At 40.1% G+C, this 13,372-nt stretch overlaps 1 protein-coding gene across 6 annotated transcripts in view; it reads left to right on the forward strand.

Moving 5' to 3' along the window:
• The window catches only part of BLM (BLM RecQ like helicase), a 97,490-nt gene that overhangs the window by 76,128 nt on the left and 7,990 nt on the right, over positions 1-13,372 (forward strand). For all 6 annotated transcript variants that reach the window (XM_023649579.2, XM_070230730.1, XM_070230739.1 and 3 more), the window contains 4 exons: positions 1,297-1,487; positions 5,210-5,357; positions 12,344-12,543; positions 12,984-13,176. In XM_023649579.2, coding sequence (XP_023505347.1) covers positions 1,297-1,487; positions 5,210-5,357; positions 12,344-12,543; positions 12,984-13,176 — 732 coding nt within the window. The remainder of the gene's footprint in view (positions 1-1,296; positions 1,488-5,209; positions 5,358-12,343; positions 12,544-12,983; positions 13,177-13,372) is intronic.

Here is a 13,372-nt window from a genome sequence, read left to right on the forward strand (position 1 = left end):
AACAACCCTAAAACTCCTACCGTTTCTCTCGTCTTTTTGCAGAGAAGGAAAATGAGATACAGAGCTGGTGTCAGAGCCCCAGGGAGCCCAGGTCCCTCTGACTCCTGAGTCCATGTCCCTTGCACACTATACCAATGTGATTCTCAGTGAAAAAATGAGACTTTCAAATTTAGTGTCCATTTGTGTGTTTAAACAGAACCTATATTAAGTTAGGTCCAAACAATTTAATAAGTATGTATTTAAGTCCTAATAACTTAGCAGCTGTTTGAAAAAGATTATACTTATAAACTAGAAAAAAAATATTTTTGTTTCATTCTTAACTAACTGCAGTTGCTTACAAATGGAAGGTATGTACATGTTGTTCTCAAACCTCACAATCAGGAGCCGGCCCCATGGCCGAGCAGTTAAGTTCTCGCACTGTGCTTCGGCGGCCCAGGGTTCCATCAGTTCGAATCCTGGTGCAGACATGGTACCACTCGTCAGGCCATGCTGAGGCAGCGTCCCACATGCCACGACTAGAAGGACCCACAACTAAAAATATGCAACTATGTACCCGGGGGGATTTGGGAGAAAAAGGAGAAATTACAAATATCTTATCAAACAAACAAACAAAACCCTCCCAATCAGATTGGACACTGCCTGCCTCCTTTCCTCTTTCACATTGATTTTCTGGAGGTCCTTGTTTTCATCCAGCAACTGCCAAAAATTCAGCCTTGCAAAGATGTCATTGGAAGGAATGTAGCACACCATGAACTACCTCGAACTAGTAGTTTGTGTGGTGTTCAACAGATGTCAGGTATTGCCGTGTTTCCCTTAAATGTAAAATACCCTGCCTCACCCCTGTGAGCCCACTGCAGCACCCGGGGCTGCTTGCACAGCCTCAGGACCACCGGCTTAACCACCTGGACCCTAGATTCTCAGGGAGGTGCACAGCCCACTGCCATCGTTCCGTGCTCTGCTTGCTTTGGATGTTCAGTTCAGTACATACTTGTCTGATCAATATAGTAAATATAATTCAACTCTTCATCATTGGGAATAATGAAGATTTGCAGAAAATTTTCACCTGTTCCTGACAATCTACATTTGTTCTTATAAAACTAAAATCTTGAGAGATGAACATAAATATTCAGTTAATTATAATATAGAATGATGTCATATTGATATATAATGCTATTAATAATTTTATTTCATTTAATATATAAAGTTATCTGAATCTATTCTAAATATTTCTGTGATATTCTCTTCAGTCTTTCTACTCTAATAAGTATGTTTTACTGTGCTCTTCATCTCTTTTAGTGGAAAAAGATGGAAACCATCATACAAAAGAGACTCACTTCAATAATTTATATAGTATGGTACATTACTGTGAAAATATAGCAGAATGCAGGAGAATACAGCTTTTGGCTTACTTTGGTGAACATGGATTTAATCCTGATTTTTGTAAGAAATACCCAGATGTTTCTTGTGATAACTGCTGTAAAACAAAGGTAAAATAAGGAAGTTTTTAATTCTTCATACATAATTAAGGAAATTGCGAAGATTATTTTTCTTCTCAATGTAGAAAAGTTAGATACAAATTAGATTACAGTAAGTGGACCCTAAGGGATTAAACCAGGGAAAGATGACTGCCTCCCCATACTAATTTGAATAGAAACATTTTAATGGTAATTCTGTGGAATATCTTTAGAATTAGAAGCCTATAAAAGAATACACTGGACCTCTCCAAAATACTGAGGTTATATATGTGCACTGATGATTACAGGATATTTTAGAAATCTCGTTAATCTGTAAATATCCAAAAGATCCAACATGGGCAGATAGAATATTTTAAATTCAACTCTAATTATATTTAAAGATCTCATTTTCAAAAGAGTTATAACAACTAGTGTACTGTGTGTTTGGTTCAGATCAATTAGAGTACTCTATAAACTGGTTTTTTAAAAACTATGAGAAATAATGGCAAGAGCTTCTGGATGACTTTGCTTTCATCTGTCCTAAAAATAACCTTGGGAGGATGTTAAATGCGATCATTAGGTACTTTATTGTACCTGTCATGGTAATTCTATGTCTTATTGGTAATTTACAGAGTATTTTCACATTTGATAAAGTATTTGTGTTTATATTGATATATGAAATGTCTCTGCGAGGTGTTGGGAATTCACAAATGAATATGTCTTCACTTAATTGTGGTACCATGTAATAGGTGCAGGTACAGAGATATGCAACACCGGCCAGAGCAGAGGGTGATTTACTGTCTCATGGGGCACGGTCTGCAGATTCATGGCCATCTCCACCCACCACACCCCACCTGTAGACGTTGCTAATCAGTTCATTCATTTGACAAATATTTGTTGAGTGCCTGCTCTGTGGCAGACACTGGTCTAGGAGTCTGGGGTACATCACTGAACAAAAGACAATGATCCTTGTCTTGTGGAGCTTGCATTCTAGCAAAATGAGGCTGCGTACAAACAATATACATAATAAATTCATGTTAAAGGAGAAAAACTGTGGGAAAACGTACAGCAGCATGAGGGGTCAGGAGTAGTGGGTGGGATGCAAGATGCGGTCCTAGACAAGGTGGCCCAGGGAAGTCTTACTGCAAAGCTGAGACCTGAGCAAAGACTTGAAGAAGGAGGTTAGCTGAGCAGCTCTGTGGATATGGGCATTCTTGTCCAAAGCTAAGAACAAAGGTCCTACGGTGGGGGCTATGTTTGTGCATTTGAAGGATAGTAAGGGAACCATGTGGCTGAGCAAGGCTGAGAGTCAGCTAGGGGTAAAGGTAGTGGCCAGCCACAGCCATAACTGAAGGGCTGAGTAACTGGAGGAATGGGGTGATCCTCAGCCAAGATGTTTGGGGAAGGCTGTTTGGCAGGGAAGATCAGGAATAAAATTTGGGATGCATTGAGTTAGATATGTCTATTTGAGTCAGGAATTCTGAAGAGACTGGTGGTACGTATAAATTTGGGAGTGGTTGGCATACAGATGGTATTTAAAGCCATGAGAGCAGATGAAATCTTCAGGGGTATAAGTTTAGACAAAAGAGGAGAAAACCAAAGACTGAGCCCTGGGACATCAAGAGGTTGAGGAAAAGAGGAAGAACTAGGAAAGGAGACCAAGACAGAGAACTAGTGAAGTAAGAAAACCAAGGAAACTAAGTGCAGAAGGTGTTTCAGGGAGGAGGGAGTGGTAAGTAGTCAAAGGCTGCTGCTGAGCCGCGTCTGATAAGGACAGATTTAGCACTGGAGGATTCACAATGACTTTCACTTGACCAGTTTCAGTAGCGTGGGGCAAAACTGGAGGCAGTGAATACCGAGAACTCTTTCAAGTTTTGCTTCACGGATGAACAGAGAAATGAAACAGTAGCTGGCAGGGGAGTTAAGAAAACACAGAAGAAATCACATTGTTGCATGCTGATACGCATGTACCTGTAGAGGGTGAAGCATGGCTGTGTAAAGAGAGGGGAGAACCGCTGAAGCAGTGTTCTTGAGTAGGCCGGGGATCTCGTGTACAGGCTGAGAGAGTGGCTTTAGACGGGAGCTTAGATGGTTCATTTTAACAACAGGAGGAAAGACAAGAAACTGTGGGGCGGATGCTAGTGAGAGCTGTAGTGGAGGAGTTTGTGAAAGCTCTCTTCTGATTGCTTCAGTTTTCTCAATGAAGTACGACGCAAGGTCATCGTCGGCTGACAGTCAGGATAAAAGGGGATTAAGAGAAAGGAGACCCTGTGAAGGTCATCTAGGACAGGGGTCAGCAAACTTTATCTTAAAGGACCAGAGAGTAAATATTTTAGGCTTTCAGGCCTTAGAATCACGGTCTCTGCCACAACTACTCAACTCTGCTATTTTAGCCCAAAAGCAGACATAAACAATAAATACATTGATTTTTCCATGGCTGTATTCCAATAAAATTGGATTTACAAGAATAGGCATACAGTTCATGGGCCACAGTTTCTGGCTCCTATTCTGAGAGAATGGGGGAGTGATAGACTAAGGACGTGTGGTGACTACCTGGCAGCGTTAAGGGTCCACTGGAGGTTTGTGGCCGTGTATTGAGTGAAAGCATTCAACATGGTTGTGTATGTTTCTCCAGCCAAGTTCAGCTACAAAAGTACAGGCGTGGAGTGGTGGAGAGCTGGATCTAATGTGTTTTATCAAGCAATGTGAGGATGTAACTTCTGGGCAAGGGAGTTGAAGGTGTATATAATAATTGGCTGTGGGGTTTAAGCTGAGTTAGAGCACATCTGAGGATGAGGGTCAATGGATAGGCAGTCCCGGTGAGTTGCTGGAGTCAGGATACTACATGAAATAAGTTGGAAAGGTAGGAGATGGTGATCAGAGAACGAAGGGGTTGCCGTAAGGCTAAGGTGTAGTAAGTGTGACCATGGGAGTGAGTGGCCAACGTGTGTGGACAACAGGGCCATTGGAGCAGAGAAGATCAAGATGCCAAAGGCCAAGGTGTGGGAGGATCATCTCTGTGTCCTAAGTCACCAAGAATTAAAGCAGGAACTGTGTTGGAGAGTGACGTGGCACTCTTTCATGATGATTCCACATAGAGTCTAGGAATCACTACCAATTATTAGTATAAAACAAGAAAACCTATTTGTCTTCAGGTTGTTGGAATGTGGTAGATGAACCAGGACTAGAAGGTAGGAGGAACTGCATAGATGGAGGCATAGAAGCATGCAGCTTTTGAGAACTGCAGGTGGTTGGTATTGCTTGTTTAGAGAATAGGATAGATGAAAGCACAAAGATCATAGAGCAATGGGGGCTTTAAAAAGTACGAGTTTGGAGACAACTGAGGAGAATGAGAAAGGGAACTGACAGCAGACCATAAGAATTGACTGGCACCAAAGACCCAAAAGAGATTAGAACTCATAAAGTTGCATGGTTGGACAGTGTTTTCCATCCATTAAGTGACAGCACTATTCCAGGAGAAAAGACAGATATTCCTACCTGCAGGTGCTATCAGGTAATTGAAAGACAACATGTAAGTATGTCTGTGAAACGGTAATGAAATAGATTGAGTAGAGTGCCAGTTGTTCTAGACACAAGTTTAATGTAAGAACTTAGAAAAGAATGAACATTTGAAATTTCCTTGGTTTTTGGTCTTGGCTTTGGTATGGAAATGGTTATTAGGAGACTGTTAAACCCTAGCAATTTAGGTATCATTATCTTAATTATAGCACAAGGTAATCTCTTTTTATCCACAGGATTATAAGACAAGAGATGTGACTGAGGACGTAAAAAATATTGTGAGATTTGTTCAGGAACATAGTTCATCACAAGGAATGAGAAATATAAAACATTTAGGTCCTTCTGGGAGATTTACTATGAATATGCTGGTCGACATTTTCTTGGGTAAGTTGTTTTGTTGTTTGAGTTACATCAGTTGAAATCGAACATCTAAAGAATTCTTATAAGTACATGGAAAAAAACCTCTCTTGTCTATTTTTTTTATAGAACTTAAGGGTTTCGGAATAAAACCTTTTTGAGTAACAAAAGAAAATCAGTTTTTATGATTTATACCAATTATTTTTATAGAATTTACATAAGTCACTTAGATGAGGAGTTTTCACATACAAAAAAGAAAATAATAGGGGCTGGCCCCATGGCATAGTGGTTAAGTTTGGCATGCTCCACTTTGGCAGCCTGGGTTCACAGGTTCAGATCCCAGGCACAGACCTACACCACTTGTCAGCCATGCTGTGGCAGCCACCTACATATAAAGTGGAGGAAGGTTGGCGCAGATGTTAGCTCAGGGCTAATCTTCCTCAAGCGAAAAGAAAAGAATAAAGCTTATCTATTTCATCTGATTGAGTGGAATGTAACTTGCTTAGAGAATTACCCATTGACTGACTTCCAGTTCAAGATGGCAGCTTGAGCATAAGTATCTGTGTTCTTTTTTTGGATAATGATAAGGAAATTAAATGGGGATTCATTCCATAATAGCGTAGGGAACCAGAGAGAGACCATCATCAGAATAGAGGTTTTAAAAATCTTTTAGGAAATGAATGGAAGCATGTTGACAAATGGAATAAAATTCAATAAACCACAATGCAAAATAAATGTAGGAGAGACTGATAGCAGAGGAGGGACTATCAACCAGGCAGAACCCCATTATCACTAGGCCTCAGACTGGAAGTCTAGAGGTCCAGGGCATGGGAGTGAAAGCAGGGGAGCCAAAAGAAGGGGGCAGTTAAAAGAAAGCCTGCCCACAAAAGAACTGCGTCAAATACCAGCCGGAATTGATTCCAGAACAAAAATAAGGAAACTGCCTGAGGAATAGAAAGGCAACTGAGTTAGGGGCCAGAGCCCCTAAGTGGCATTTGGGGACCACCCAGCCCACTTGAAGTCTGGTCCTACCCACTTACCCTAAAGCACACCTGATAACTGAATATCCCTCTTCAGGGGAGGAATTTGGGGGAAATAGACCTAGATATAACACAACAGAGGAAATCCACCTAAAAAGTATACCCTCGTCTCTGAAGGTTAAATATAAATGGACAATCAAGAGAAAGAGCGAATAAGTAGAGTATTTAACCCTAGGGATAGAAATAATTTAGAAAATAGCCAACAGCTGTGGGGAGAAGTAAGCAGAGATTCCTAGTTAGTATTTTCAGAGAGACTTAATAATGGAGTGTTATGGAAAAGAAACAATGAGAAGGAGCTGTTAAAAATTTTAAATGATTGGCAAAGTAAATTTAGTGGAAAGGTTGGAGGATAAAGTCAAGTAAATCTAAGACCTGAGTAAAAAGATATATGGAAAATATGAGAGAAAAATATAGAAGATCAATTCTTAGGAGCTGTAAAATCTGACAAAATTTTTGAAATAGAAAATAGAGGGTTTTATCAAACCAATGATAGAAGAAAATTTTCCAGAGTGGAAGAGTAAAAAGCCTTCAGATTAAAATGCCCAGTGAATGCCAAGTAAGATGCTTTATAAAATGAGATAAAAGAATACCAAGAGCAATCAACATACATAAATCAGGAGCATTTCTATACGCTAAGAATGAACCAGCAGAAAAAGAACTCAGGAACTCAATCCCATTCACAATCGCAACAAAAAGAATAAAATACCTTGGGATAAATTTAAGCAAGGAAGTGGAAGATCTATAGAACGAAAACTACAAGACTTTCCTGGAAGAAATTGATGACAACATAAAGACATGGAAAGACATTCCATGCACATGGATTGAAAGAATAAACACAGTTAAAATGTCCATACTACCTAAAGCAATCTACAGATTCAACGCTATCCCAATCAGAATCCCAGTGACATTCTTTATAGAAATTGAACAAAGAATCCTAAAATTCATATGGGGCAACACAAGACCCCGAATTGCTAAAGCAATCCTGAGAAAGAAGAACAAAACGGGAGGTATCACAATCCCTGACTTCAACACATACTACAAAGCTACAGTAATCAAAACAGCATGGTACTGGTACAAAAACAGGTGCACAGATCAATGGAACAGAATTGAAAGCCCAGAAATAAAACCACACATCTATGGACAGCTAATCTTTGACAAAGGAGCTGAGGGCCTACAATGGAGAAGAGAAAGTCTCTTCAACAAATGGTGCTGGGAAAACTGGACAGCCACATGTAAAAGAATGAAAATTGACCATTCTTTTTCACCATTCACCAAGATAAACTCAAAATGGATCAAAGACCTAAAGATTAGGCCTGAAACAATAAGTCTTCTAGAAGAGAATACAGGCAGTACACTCTTTGACATCAGTTTCAAAAGGATCTTTTCGGACACCATAACTTCTCAGAGAGGGAAGCGATAGAAAGAATAAACAAATGGGACTTCATCAGACTAAAGAGCTTCTTTAATGCAAGGGAAAACAGGATTGAAACAAAAAAACAACCCACTAATTGGGAAAAAATATTTACAAGTTATTTATCCGACAAAGGGTTAATCTCCATAATATATAAAGAACTCACACAGCTCAACAAGAAAAAATCAAACAACCCGATCAAAAAATGGGCAGGGGACATGAACAAACATTTCTCCAAAGAAGATATACGGATGGCCAATAGGCACATGAAAAGATGCTCACCATCACTAATCATCAGGGAAATGCAAATCAGTACTACACTGAGATATCACCTTACATCTGTTAGAGTGGCAAAAATAACCAAAACAAAAAGTGACGAATGTTGGAGAGGTTATGGAGAAAAAGGAACCCTCATGCACTATTGGTGGGAATGCAAACTGGTGCAGCCACTATGGAAAACAGTATGGAGATTTCTCAAAAAGTTAAAAATAGAAATACCTTATGACCCAGCCATCCCACTACTGGGTATCTATCCAAAGAACTTGAAATCAACAATTCCAAAAGTCCCATGCGCCCCTGTGTTCATTGCAGCATTATTTACAACAGCCAGGACGTGGAAGCAGCCTAAATGCCCATCAACTGATGAATGGATAAAGAAGATATGGTGTGTATATATATATACAATGGAATACTACTCAGCCATAAAAAAAGACAAATCGTCCCATTCACAACAACGTGGATGGACCTTGAAGGAATTATGTTAAGTGAAATAAGCCAGACAGAGAAAGACGAACTCTGTATGACTCCACTCACAGGTGGTAGTTAACATATAGACAAAGAGAACTGATCGGTGGTTACCAGGGGAAAGGGGGGGTGGGGGGAGGGCACAAAGGGTGAAGTGGTGCACCTACACCATGACTGACAATAATATACAACTGAAATTTCACAAGGTTGTAAACCATCATAATCTTAATAAAAAGTTAAAAAAAAAGCAAAATACCAAGATTAAAGAGATGCTGGGGAGGAGAGACTTTTCCTCTGCCCTGTTAGGTTTATTAGTTAGGGGCCTGTGAATTAAACTGAAAAAAGACAAATTAACAAGAGAATAGACAGATTTATTCACATCTGTATGGGAGTTCACAGAAAAATGTGACTCAAAGGGGCAGTTAGAGTTTGTGGCTAATATGCCATCTTAATGGGGGAAGGAGAGTGGGGGAAAGGGCACTTAACGGGAAAACAAGTGATTTTTTGTAAAGATAAATGGGCCCTTAGGAGAGTAAGTGGGAGGGAGGTATGGTCGTTTGGGGATGGCGTCTGTTTAGGCGTGGCTGGAGACGCCTCATCTCTGATGGTAGAGTCCGTCCTCCCAGGCTCCGGGGAGGGGATTTATGACAGAGTTCTTTTAGACGCCTCTGCTTTTGGCAGATAAAAGATTTCAGGAACTCATGTACCTTCTGCTCGAAATAGTTTTTATGCCACAGTGGCGTATTCTGGACCCCTTGAGAGATTATCCTGAAATCTTTAGAAAGAAAAAACAGAAACCAAAGCCAAACTGGCATCAGATTAATGTCAGCAACACTGAGACTAGGAGGCAAAGAGAGTGAGTGTCCGTCATATGATACGAATAAACAGAGGAACTAATCCATGGGTCCAGTGAGAGGAAATGCCACCATCATAGCTGTGCAGCAGGTCCAAGAAGCAGGCTGTGCACATTATAACAGAAAGTCAGGAAAAATAGGTCTTGAGCAATATAGAGAAAGAGTAAGAAACGAAATTTTTTATTGATGACAGTGAAGAACACACATTGTTGCTTCTCAACATAAAAAGGAGAAAGGCACTTAGAAACTCCAGGGGAAAGATTATACAAGAAAACCAAAGCCAAATATAAAGCAAAGGAAATTGTTACACGATTTTGAGTAATTGATAGAATGTATACAAACAATCCGTTTATCTGGCTGCAGTAGACATCCTCAGGGTTGCACAAGAGTCCTGACGTTCCCAGTAGGAAAGGACAGTGGTCATCGTATAAGCACTGTTGCTTTGCTCCAACAGAGTCCACGTCTAGACTTAAACATGGTTAGAGGACAGGACAGGATGTGCGTGTTAATCTTGATGATGTAAAATTAAAAGTACAATAAATAAAAATCAAAGAATAACCTCCTACATAGAGGGGAGGGAGGGTGGTCAAAAGTTCTATCTAAAGTTGCAAAAATAATTAATAGGTGAACCTATATTGTCATATAATTAGCAAAATTTGGGGCAGGGTAAGGTGAAGGGGGTGGTATAAATGAGATAAAGCCTCATCTTTCATGGTGGGAGGTCAATAGATGAATGTCAGGTGGTGACTCTGGCTAGAGGAATGACACCAAGAGTTGGGTTCCTTGTGGAGGCACCACCAGGAGAGCTGCAAGCAGCAGGGTTTGAAACATGGTTGCTGGAGAAGAGAGAGGCTACGGAGGGGAAGGGCGGGACAGAGGAATGTTGTCCATGGGAATGTGCATGTATTACTTTCATTAAGAATATATAGGGACCAGCCGGGTGGCGCAGCAGTTAAGTGCGCACGTTCCACTTCGGGGTCCAGGGTTCACCTGGTTCGGATCCCGGGTGCGGACATGGCACCGCTTGGCAAGCCATGCTGTGGTAGGCGTCCCACATATAAAGTGGAGGAAGGTGGGCACGGATGTTAGCTCAGGGCTGATCTTCCTCAAAACAAAAAAGAAAAAGGATATATAAAGCAGGGGATCAGCCCCGTGGTTAAGTGGTTAAGTTCGCATACCCTGTTCTGGTGGCCCAGGGTTTCGCTGGTTCAGATCCTGGGCTCGGACATGGCACCGCTCATCAGGCCGTGCTGAGGCGGCGTCCCACATCCCACAACTAGAAGGACCTACAACTAAACTATACAACTATGTACCGGAGGGCTTTGGGAGAAAAAGGAAAAATTTTAAAATCTTTAAAAAAATTTTAAAAATATATAAAGCAATTCATTTTTTTAAAAGTGAATAGCCTAGATTGGAGTGGGAAGATGGTTTGCTCAGTTTCTCACTGTTCCTTCAGGATCTGCTCGTTCCTCAGGACAAAAGCAGCTTTTAGTGCTGGTGTTCCCTGTCTGGATTCTTGCCTTCTCCCAGTTTGGACTTTTAGGGGTGAAGGGAGCGTGGCATTGCCAATAATTTATTATAAGAGTGATACATGATCAATCTGCATTGCAATATGTAGAAAACTGAAAATATAAATACCTCCAGAAAAAACTGCTAATATTTTAATGTGTTTGCTCAGTCACATATTTATCCTATTGTATATATAATTTATATCATTTTTATATAACAAGATAAAAGCATTTTCTTAATCTTTTATTCTTCTAAAGTAGTTTTGAATAATTTATATCTTATCGTATTGATGAAATGTATTTACGGAGTCTTATTGAGAACATTTTTCTATTGTAAATAATGGTATGCTAACCACCTTTTAAATACACCTTCGACTACATCTCTCATTGCACCTTTCCTGTAGATTCCTAGAAAGATGACTGAATCAAACATTGTCTGACACATTCTTCAGTTTCTCGTTAGCTCTTATATGTTTTTAAGAAAATCGTTTATGTCTCACCCAGTTTTCTTAGTTGCCCTCAGCCCTCAGCCTGGTCCACGTCACCCAGCCCACCTTACCGAAGCAGTGGTCCTGATCCTGTAATGTCACGTTTCAGGGACACAAATCACTTGAAGAAAGAAAACCTTGAATCATTCAGCATATCTGACCAGAAGCCATGTGGAATTTACAATAACGTCATTATTTGGAACTCTTAAAATAGAGCTAAAGCTTTACCAAGTAACTGTTAATTGATTATAATCAGTGTCACAAGGCTTCTGAAGTAGATTGTTACAATAAAATCGTGTTTACAATGAAGATGTATTACGATTCGTAATCACAGTGGCCTGGATGTGAGTCCAGGATGCAGTGCGCTGTGGGGCCCTCAGTCAGCAGGAGGAGGGGGGCGGTGTGCGCAGGCTTGTGGAGTATCGTGCTTTTGCCTCGGCGTCTGTATAGGCTTCATTTGTAAGGGCGACAGGAAGTATTGCGCTAAATACTTGGATTGTAAATAGGTAGCAATTTCAATACAGGACCAGAGATAGTATTTATAAAATTGATTGTCAAAAATTTTTTGTAGCTAGATCAGTAATACACAGTTATCCTAATGTAGCACATTGATATGAAGCTGTTAAGGTTTGTATGAACTTTTTCCGTGATTTCTTTGCTGTAATATAATTTTATACGTTGTAAATGCAACAACCTAAAATGATAAACTTTATTTTGCTGCTATTTTTGGTCAATGTGTGTTATAAAAAGATGAGGGAAAGTGCGTACAACCATCAAAATTTTACAGTTCTACTAAAATGTTCTCATTTTATGGAAATGAGTATCTCTTGGTGCCAGGGGTCTTCCTGCGGAATAGATTGTCTATTCTATTTATCCAGACCTGTCCGTAAACGACTTTCAGCCTCTACTGTACGACAGTTATGATGCACCTGCATTTACTAATCTACCTGCTTGTGCCTTCTGACCAGGGAGCAAGAGTGCGAAAATCCAGTCGGGGATATTTGCAAAGGGGTCTGCTTATTCCCGACACAACGCCGAAAGACTTTTCAAAAAGCTGATACTGGACAAGATCTTGGATGAAGATTTGTATATCAATGCCAATGACCAACCGATTGCCTATGTGATGCCTGGAAATAAAGCCCAAACTGTCCTAAATGGGCATTTAAAGGTACGGTATTTTAAATGTTTATTTTATTTTATTATCTCGCAATGAATGGACAGAAATATATTACTGCAAATTAAAGAGTCTTTCCCAAAGCTTATGGATACTGAATTTGTATATACTGTCCTATATGAACAATACTCTGTTCCTCCTGATTTGGAAAGAGATCTTAAAATTGAACCCAAGTAATGTAATACCTGTCCAAATGAATTTAATGGGTTATCAGATCACTAAATCATCATCCGTTCATTAAAGAAACATTGATCGAGAAGCTTGTCAGTGCTAGGCCCTGGAGATATAAAGACGGAGAATGCCCAGCCCCTGCTCCCAAGGGACTTACCGTCTACCCGGCATAACAGAAACACCAAAAGAAGATGCTAGTAAGCCTCTCTTTGGCTGTAAGCGTGCACACACCCATTCTTGTGCTCCCTTTCTCTCTCACACAGGTAGATTTCATGGAAACAGAAAATTACAGCAGTGTGAAAAAACAAAAAGCATTAGTGGCCAAGGTGTCTCAGAGGGAAGAGATGGTTAAGAAGTGTCTGGGAGAGCTTACAGAGGTCTGCAAGGCTCTGGGGAAGGTGTTTGGCGTCCATTACTTTAATATTTTCAACACCGTCACTCTCAAGAAGCTTGCAGGTGAGTGCGCGCCTCTTCTGTCGCATGGTGTATGTTAACAGGCCAGAAGGGAATCTTACGAAGGACCTTTTTTAAGTGCATAAACATATCTCAGTCTTTTTTATTATTTTTATTTAGTCTCTAAATTGAAAGCTCAGAAAATCAATTTAAACTTATTCTTGAGGGAAAATATATTTTTTAAGATATATGCAGTACT

This window comes from Equus caballus, chromosome 1, assembly GCF_041296265.1.
Source record: "Equus caballus isolate H_3958 breed thoroughbred chromosome 1, TB-T2T, whole genome shotgun sequence".
NCBI lineage: Eukaryota > Metazoa > Chordata > Mammalia > Perissodactyla > Equidae > Equus > Equus caballus.